Source organism: Berghia stephanieae, chromosome 3 (assembly GCF_034508935.2).
Source record: "Berghia stephanieae isolate SIO BIC M18660-M18661 chromosome 3, UCSD_Bste_1.3, whole genome shotgun sequence".
Taxonomy (NCBI): Eukaryota; Metazoa; Mollusca; class Gastropoda; order Nudibranchia; family Aeolidiidae; genus Berghia; species Berghia stephanieae.
In genome coordinates, this window is record NC_088362.1 from 9,719,279 (window position 1) to 9,729,278 (window position 10,000).

A 10,000-nucleotide genomic window follows, 5' to 3' on the forward strand; every position below is an offset into this window, starting at 1 on the left:
GTTGGAAAACAGATATAAGGAGATAGAAGACACAGTAAGTGCCTCCCTGCCCACTATGGGAGGTCAGGAACCCCACCCAGAGACGCTTTCTTAACCACCGGTTGCTTTCTCTAGCGCTACATGAGCTGGTCTCTTTTATTCAAGCCCAAAAAGGTACGAGGTTTGACTCGCCGCCTTGCCGTGAGGCCTGGAGTAAGTTAAGTCACCTCACCCTGGCCTACTTCATACGGTGCTGCATTGTGATTATGGCCTTGGTTATTCCAGTCTTCCCTTGGAATAGACCTTAACTCTCTCCTTACCAAAATTTTCAGGATTTTCCCCCAAAACTTCACACCCAACTAACACAAAAATATATTTTTTATCACTCAAAAACAATAGGAGTAAAGTTCTTGCGATGCATAACTTCTTTAGCAAAAGATGCTTTACAAAACACTGTTCATTGTCTTTAAATTTTATGATGTAGAAAAGACATTTGAATAAGAAAAATGTTGGTTGTATCGTAACGAATGTGACGATTTTCCTGTAGTTGGTACGGGGAGGGCCAAAGGCAAATTTCTCCCTGGGGATGGTTAAAGCCATACTCATTTTGTAACATTTTGAGATCAGTAATGACTCAAACTTATACTCGTATAAAGTGGAACTCTTTACCAATGGCAAACAATAAACAAAATTAAATATAGAAATGAAAATGTGCATATTCATCCAGCTGTAGACTTTCAGAGCCATTAGCCCATGGGACCGAAGTTTCTATAGAGTCAAACTCACAATTGCAATTGTTTGCTAGTCTTTGGATAGAACGGTAGTCTTTCGCAAAGCACTTGCCGGATCTCATTTACCCAGCTACCCAATCACTGCTGTTTGGACAGAAAGGGGGCGGGGGGGGGGGCGGCTGGGAAGGGGGTTCAGAAAAAGAGCTCGTCAGGGATCGACCTTGACCACTCCGACATAATACCGTTTTGATGCGATGGGTCACATTGGACTGAACCGGAATGAAGATGATGTTGAAGGAAAATCAAATGGATGAACAGTTGGGCAATGAGCACCAAGGGTAGATGTATGTTTTCCCATATGACCACTCCTGCAAAGACTGTTAGCCTAAATAAGCTCAGAAGACACCAGCAAAGCATCATCTTTCAACTAAGAACACAACACATTTAAGCAAAATTACAAAAGACACATCCCCTTCCTGCCCCCATATGTCAACACCCCAATGAAACAGTAACTCATCACTTGCTTTATGAATGTCAACAACCTCTTAAAGACCTGAGAAGCACATTCCTCCCACCAAATCCAAGCATCAGTAACACACTTTATAGTCACCTGGAACAACTATAAAAGACGTCTAACTTCTAGGTCATGGCACAAGACCGAAGGGCTAGAGCTCATGTGGTCGCTGGTTTGGATAAGAAAGTAAGTAAGAAGGAAAATCAAGGAGGAAAATCATTAATTACCTGTCTTGTGTCTCTGGATTGACAACGAATTTCGAATCAACGTCGTTGAAAAGAACGATGGCGTACTGAAGTCGATCTGAAACAAACATACAAATAAATAATAACTATTAACATACAAATAAAACCGAGCAAAAAGCTGGAGAATTTCAGAAAATAATTAATAATTAAAATAATAACAAAAAGAGAAATTAAAAAACAAAGAAAAGAAGAAGGGGAAAAAGAAAACCCAACCCCAAAATCTCCTCAATAAATGGCCTGAGTACATTTGTATACAAAGGGTTATAGAAAGCTACGGGTGGGAATAACAGAACACAATATGGTTTAACAGTCGTGACGTCACTTCCCTCGTAATGACGCATGGTAACTTAGTAAACTATCGGAACAATGACGAATGCCCTTATGCAATACTTCTCCGACGAGCATAAAAGTATCCAGAGGAGAAAAACATTATAAAATCTGATCATGTTTTGACTTTTATACATTCTAATCATATGACATGTGAAAAAGTTCTAGCCAGCATGAAGAATAAAAAATACCGATTTTCTTTGTTTAGAATCAAGCTGCTTGTTGCTAGGCGGACGGGACATCAGACTATTGAATCCAATTGAGGAATAGTTGTTGCTACCATACACCTATTTTAACTTTGGTCTAAATATGTTCCTTGTAAATCATCGTATCGTATCGTATCGTTTAAGAGGTAATAAATAGGTTATAAAAACCTTTAAATGCTCTGTGGAAGTTGATGCCTGAAAAACAATTTAGCAATTATACAATTAGTATACAATGTCAATTAATTGATAATATTGAGAATTAAATTTCTAATACATAAATAAGTGTCATATTCAAGATTTCATTTTTAAGTTGATGATTTTGTGTGGCGACTGTATTTAATTTGGTGTTGACCATTTTCTCTCTCTCTCTCTCTCTCTCTCTCTCTCTCTCTCATATATATATATATATATATATATATATATATATATATATATGTGTGTGTGTGTGTGTGTGTGTACACGGGGTTTAATTGCTTAACTGCCGTATATATATATATATATATATATATATATATATATATATATATAGAATGCAAATTGTGACTCACATTTTTTGTGGCCGAGACGATTCGTTTCTGTGTCTTACACGTCTTCAGCCGGCGTCTTCAGACGTGTAAGACACAGAAACGAATAGTCTCGGCCACAAAAAATGTGAGTGACAATTTGCATTCTATATTAGCTCTAATCATCATTATGGAGCACTTTCGTACCTACGGTACCCACGAACACTCATAAATAAATAAATAAATAAATAAATATATATATATATATATATATATATATATATATATATATATATATATATAATTTGCCCTCAACATTATCAAAAAATACTCCAAAGTCCTAAATATAAGTTCTCTGGAAAGGCATTTTCCTTTTCAATAAGATCTATTGAGTCAAAGACACATTTGAAGCTCTGCATCAGGAGTCAAAAATTCGTAATTCTCCGAATTTTTCGAAGAACTAGGCAGGTCTGCATATATTATTATTATATTGCTCTGTTATTTATGATCCTACCCTGTTGTTGATCATCATCAAAATTGTTGGCAGAGAGGAACAGTTTGTTCTTGGACTTGACAACCCATTCGCCGTACTTTTTGTAGGCTATTTCGGAATTACTCGGGAACATGATGTTATCTTGGGAGATCTTGTCTCTCTTTATAGCTGTGGGAAAAAAATGATAGTTTTATCATTTGAACATAAGATATGATGATGATGATGATGATGATGATGATGATGATGATGATGATGATGATGATGATGATGATGGTGATGATGATGATGATGATGTTGTTGTTGATGCCGAGTTTTATGACTACTATGTTACTAGTTTGCATCTGTGTGAGTGTGTCTATGTCAATATTGTATTGTTATAAATGTGTAACCAATAAATGACAAATTGCCACCTTTTGAGGACAATAAAGATTTATTATTATATAGCTAGTATTGTATAGCATGTGGAAGTTTTACATAGTGTGCACTTAAGTTAATCAATTCGAATTCTAGATACATAGAAAACATTTATGTAATATATTTCAAAAATGGAGAGCAAAGTAATCTCAATATATAAATCGGCCCCATGTATATAATATGTATATACATATTATTATTATTATTATTATTATTATTATTATTATTATTATTATTATTATTATTATTATTGGTATTATTATTATTATTATTATTATTATTATTATTATTATTATTATTATTATTATTATTATTATTATTATTGTTATTATTATTACTATTATTATTATTATTATTATTATTATTATTATTATTATTATTATTATTATTATTATTATTACTATTATTATTATTAATATTATTATTATTATTATTATTATTATTATTATTATTATTATTATTATTATTATTATTATTATTATCTGTCAGGGTTGTTGTGGGGGTGAGATGGCCGAGTTGTTAAAGTATTGCACAATACTCTCTAATGAGAATGAAAAATATTATTTCTTTAACTACAATAAACTGAAATTTCTCATTGCAGGTTGTTTGAATTTCTGTATTGTAATTTAATCATTTATTTACATATTTTTTAGCATGTTATTCACTTCGCCATGATACTTGTTTGGGGTGGTAGCTTCCATATTATGAATTATGGTCTTGTGGTATGAATTCGTCTTCAAATCGGAAGGTCCTGAGTTTGACTGCTATAGTTGAGTCAGTGGAAAGACTCTTTACTCATATTGTCTCACCGTACTCGGGGTGTAAAGTGAGTACCTACAGTTAACAGCGTTGTATCGATCGGGGAAAAAAATATAATTTCGCCTAAAAGGCCTCATGCCATGTCCTACATGTTAAGTGTTGATGTTGGATAAGGACTCCTTGTAAAGCGCTTTGAGTACATTTAGTGGAAATTGCGCAATGTAACAGCATTTGAATTTTAAAAAAACAAACAATCACAAAAAACAACAACAAAAAAAAATCACAAAAAATCAACAGCAAACAACCCCCCCCCAAAAAAAAAAAAAACAAAAAAAAAAACAAAAACAAAAAACAAAAACAAAACAAACAAAAAAAAAAAAAACAAAAGCAAAGAAAAAACCTTGTTTATGTCATACCGACATTCTTTTTAACAATGGGTTCCGATGAGTAAGTAGCTTCGTTCAAAGACGAGACGGCAAGTTTTTCCATTGCCACGACGAGTTTCGACCCAACATCAGAGCTCTTCTTATCTGCAACTGTATCCTCGGTAATTTCATTCCAAGTTGAGGCGTCCGTGGATAGGATGGTGTCCGTCGTACTGGCAAAATTCTGGAATCGTAATAATATTTGAGGCACTTTAAGAAAATAAAAGGTCAACTTGTAACATTTTATAGAAAATGAGTTTGTGGTTTGGTGTAAGAAAAGGAGACAATTCTTTATAATTTGCCGTTAATTTTATTTATTTTTTAAAAACTTGAGCTTTTATATAGTGCAATATCGACTTCACGTGCTCAAAGCGCTTTACTAGGGGTCCCTGGCCAACAGCAACACTTAACATTTAGGACGTGACATGATGCATGTAAGGCGATATTACATTTTTTTTCCGCACAGAGACAACGCTGTTAACGGCCAGGTACTCCGTTTACACCCGGGTACGGTGAGAGAAGAATGTGAGTAAAGAGCACTTTCCGGTTGGGAATACGTACAGGATTCCAATAAGTAATTACTATATATCAAAGGTACGTCTAGCTACACTTGGAATATTTCCAAAATCGTATTCAATTTTTTAAAAGAAAAGAAATACTCCCTTTCTATTTCATATTTGCAACATGGAATATTCTGGATATGAAAATGTTTTGTACTCAGCATCTTTCACTTAATTAACTAATACACTATGGCAGCAGAATATATACTTCCATTGAATACGTTTGAGGTATAGTTAAATAGAAATGCGATTATTTATGATCATTAATATAAAATATACATATGATATGAAACAAAATTACAACTCCGGTTACTTGTAATTTTAAAATGGGGGTTTGAACAGGGGCGTGGCTATATTGGTTGATTTGGTGCCTGGCACCGCATCCAACTTTTAAAAATGGATTACAACTTTAAAAAAAATAATACTGAGAAATGGTATAAACCGCCTCTTACTTATTTGCCTAAGTCTTTTCTTTAAATGTCTTTCTTTCGTTTGTATTTATAAATATGGCATGTTTTAGTCATTTTCTTCTGATTCTGGCACCGCCTTATACTGTAAGCATGCCACGCCACTGGGTTTGAGCATATCTCCTTCAGGTTTAAAGGTAAGGTTTGCCTTGACATAATGTCTCAACTTTTTAAATCATAATAAATACAGTTAAAGTGATATGACTTAGGCTTTAATGAGACCTAGGTTAGAGTAGTGATAGTAGAATGAAGTAGTAGTTGTAGTAGTACTAATAATAATAGTAATAATTTTATTATGAGTAGTAGTAGTAGTAGTAGTAGTAGTAGTAGTAGTAGTAGTAGTAGTAGTAGTAGTAGTAGTAGTAGTAGTAGTAGTAGTAGTAGTAGTAGTAGTAGTAGTTGTAGTAGTAGTAGTAGTAGTAGTAGTAGTATAATAATAATAGTAGTAGTAGTAGTAGTAGTAGTAGTAGTAGTAGTAGTCGTCGTCGTCGTAGTAGTAGTAGTAGTAGTAGTAGTAGTAGTAGTAGTAGTAGTAGTCGTAGCAGTGGTAGTGTAGTAGCAGTAGCAGTAGTAGTAATAGTAATAGCAGTGGTAGTGTAGTAGTAGTAGTAGTAGTAGTAGTAGTAGTAGTAGTAGTAGTAGTAGTAGTAGTAGTAGTAGTGGTGGTGGTGGTGGTGGTGGTAGTAGTAGTAACAGTGGTAATGATGGTAGAAGTAGTAGTGATTGCAGTGTTTTCCAAATAACTTATTATCTTTATTAATTCAACGTTTTCACTCACCTCAAGTGCTTTTGAATCAACCAAAACGTCGACCGTTTCATCGTCGTCATCATCCTCAGCAACTTTGCTCACTTTGTCGAGAATGTCCACAACCTTTACTATGTCCCCAGAGTAGATGACTTCGGGCCCAGAAATGCTATTGTTTACCGATTCTGACAGGTCTGTGATTTGTTTTTGACTTGGCGTGACACCGTCTTTATTGATGTTTGTAATCTGTAAACATGGAGCAAAAAAAAACAAAACAAACCCAAATAAACCCCTATGTTTTTTGTTTTTTAAGGATTTGACGGCGCTTGCAACACATTAAGGTCATATCAGCGCCAGTAAAAAGGAAGAAAATGGGATAGTAAAAAGTTCTAGAATTACAATTAAAGCACAAAAGAAAAGGTGAGACAAAGGGGAATTGGTTCAAAAGGCGAAGAATACTTTGATTGGTTTGTACTAGGATTTAGAATGTTACTCACATTATATTTTACCCCTACAGTCCATCTTGTGTATGACTGACTCGGTGATATCTATGATAATTGGCTTCAAGAGTCATGACGTTACTTCCCTCGTAATGACGCATAGTAACTTAGTAACTGGCTCTAAACTATCGGAATAATGGCGGACGACATTATAACATACTTCTCCGACGAGCATAAAAGTGTATCCAGAGAAGATAAACATTATAGATATGATTATATTTTGAATTTTATACATTCTGATCACATAACTTATGAAGAGATCTAGCCAGCATGAAGAATAAAAAGTACCTATTTTCTTTGTTTAGAACCAAGCTGCTCGCCGTTGCTGGTCGACGTGACATCAGACAATTGAATCCAATTCGTTTTGAAAAATTCCAACCGGGGGAATGATATATACACGGATGATAAAATTCTTACCATACCAGCACTATCTTACAACTACAACTATAACTTAACTGCTTAACAGCTTAACTGCTGGCCAGGTAACTTCGCGATGGCTGTGTGGCGAACCCGCGGTCTCCAGAAGTCGGTGAGAGAGAGGGCTCTAGAAATTACCTGAGTTTGATACGAATATTTTTGTGTTCGTGGATAGCTCATACGGTAGAGTCACGCTCTCACCGGCCAGACGGAGTTGTACCAATAAGGTCGCAGGTTCAAACCCCACCACCGCCGCGAAAATTGTTATTCTCTATTGTCCTCTGGCACTTTTCTACTCACTTCATCTCTTGTACAACTACAACTATAAGAAATCAGCTACTAACCTCTTCCTCGATGGCCACTAGTACTTCTTTACTACAGCCAATGTAATTGCTTTTATCCCATATGCCATTCTGAGGGCATGCCCTTGTAACAGAACCTGTGAAAATAAGTCATGTAATCAACATTATATGAATACCTGTTTATTGTCGTATTTAAAAGTTAAAAGACGGAGATAATTCTAAATTGGCAAAGCAACGACAAACATTGGATGTCTCCCATTCCTGAGGTTTAAAAAAAAAAAATTAACATTGGTGTTTTGCGCTTTAGTAAAATACTCACAATTCCCTCCAGATGAAACATACTAACACACAAAACTATATGCAACCTTAAACATTTATAGTCTGGCCGTCTTAAAACAATTAGAAAGAGCTGAGTGACGCTAAGTTCATTCTTTCTATTATTTTTAAAAATAATTGAGCTTTTATATAGCGCAATATCCACTAAACGTGCTCAAAGCGCTTTACAAGGGGTCCCTGGTCAACACCAACCTTTAACATGTAGGATGGGACATAACGCCTGTTCGGCGATATTACAATTTTTCGGACAAAGACAACTTTGTTAACGGCCAGGTACTCATTTTACACCTGAGTACGGTGAGAGAATGTGAGTAAAGAGCCTTTTCCAATGACTCAACTATGCGCCGAGCACGAGCCTCGAACCCAGGACCTTCCGATCCGAAAGCGAGTGTCATACCACTAGACCACATAGCGGCACTATAACTCATGCCTCGGCTCGAACTCGTCATGTTCAAATTTCTTATAAGCTGAAAAAATAAATTCAGTACGATAAGCTCACCATCACAATATTTATACTGATAAATAAGAATAAGTTTAAAAAATTAATAATTTTTGAAACTTTAAATCATCAATGAGTTCCTATCCTTACCAGTTACCGATTTTAATATAGGTGTAATAAGCAAAACCATTTCCTTTTGTTTAAAAATTCATGAAAAAAATATTTTAAATTAATATAAATTGATTCAGGGGCTCATATAAATTTTGCAGCTGTGCATTGAGGAACAGCTGAAAAAAAAGAAGAAAAAGACGCGCCACTTAGTAAAAATCTGACTAAATGAGCTTTTTTATATAGCGCAATATCCACTAAACGTGCTCAAAGCGCTTTACAAGGGGTCCCTGGTCAACAGCAACATTTAGCATGTAGGACGGGACATAACGCCTGTTAGGCGATACGACACTTTTTCGGACAAAGACAACGTTGTTAATGGCCAGGTACTCATTTTACACCTAAGTACGGTGAGAGAATGCGAGTAAAAGATCCTTTTCCAAGGACTCAACTATGCTCCGAGCGCGAGGCTCGAACCCAGGACCTTCCGATCCGAAAGCTAGTGTCAAACCACAAGACCACATAGCCCCACTATCTATAGTTTTTTTTGTTTGTAAAAGACTAGTTATATAAATAATTGAGTTGATAATGACTACTATAGTTTCACACTCGGTTATCATACATACCCGAATATCCCTGAGGACAGAGGTATTCTGTACTTGTGGTGCCGGCTGGTGCTTCGCCCCAAACATTACCTCGCTCGTCCGTGTTCTTCTTGCACGTGATGGAGGCTGAAAAAGAATTGTATTTAGTCGACTTACACTTATTTGCAGGTCCGATAACCCGATTTATTATAGGCTCATTGATGTAATGGAATTACAAAAAAAAAAAAAAAGAAAAAAAAAAAAGAACGCATACTATTGTGCTTAACAACAATATTAAACTAGACCCATAATTCTTTTTCGGATTTCAGACCTGCATATATATATATAATATATATATATATATATATATATATATATATATATATATATATATATATATATATACGTATCAAGTGGAAATCATCAGAAGTATTATGTCCTGTTGATTTATACTTTCTTCTTACTAACTATAGGAAAATCGTAATTTAGTTGCGATACAAACAACATTTTTCTTATTCAGATTCATTTTATAAATTATAATATTTCACCCCTCCCATCGCAAAACCCTGTCATTTCTTGGTAAATACATAATCGTTGAATAATGCTTTAAACGCGTTGAATAAAAGTTTTATTCAACGATTGCAGAATATTTTCGCACATTTTATTGGTGTGAAATAGAGTATATTATTCCACCCCTCTCCCTAAAGTCAAAACAGCCTAAAAAATCTGGCCCAGGACCGCGACCAATGGAAACAATTAACAACATGGATGGAGAGAGCAGCTATACTTATCGACCAGGACTGAATCACACAATTCTCAGCAAGCGTCATTCGGACTGCGAAGCTTACTACAACTACTACTACTACTACTACTACTACTACTACTACTACTACTACTACTACTACTACTACTACTAATAACGCGTAATGATATCATGTTTACAATA

At 35.0% G+C, this 10,000-nt stretch overlaps 1 protein-coding gene across 1 annotated transcript in view; it reads right to left on the reverse strand.

The window, feature by feature from the left end:
• Positions 1 to 10,000, reverse strand: part of LOC144967130 (uncharacterized) — a 78,617-nt gene that overhangs the window by 29,613 nt on the left and 39,004 nt on the right. Inside the window, exons 13-18 of the mRNA XM_078903980.1 lie at positions 9,097 to 9,201; positions 7,630 to 7,724; positions 6,402 to 6,614; positions 4,588 to 4,780; positions 3,020 to 3,166; positions 1,452 to 1,527 (exon numbers count right to left, since the gene is read on the reverse strand). Coding sequence (XP_078760106.1) covers positions 1,452 to 1,527; positions 3,020 to 3,166; positions 4,588 to 4,780; positions 6,402 to 6,614; positions 7,630 to 7,724; positions 9,097 to 9,201 — 829 coding nt within the window. The remainder of the gene's footprint in view (positions 1 to 1,451; positions 1,528 to 3,019; positions 3,167 to 4,587; positions 4,781 to 6,401; positions 6,615 to 7,629; positions 7,725 to 9,096; positions 9,202 to 10,000) is intronic.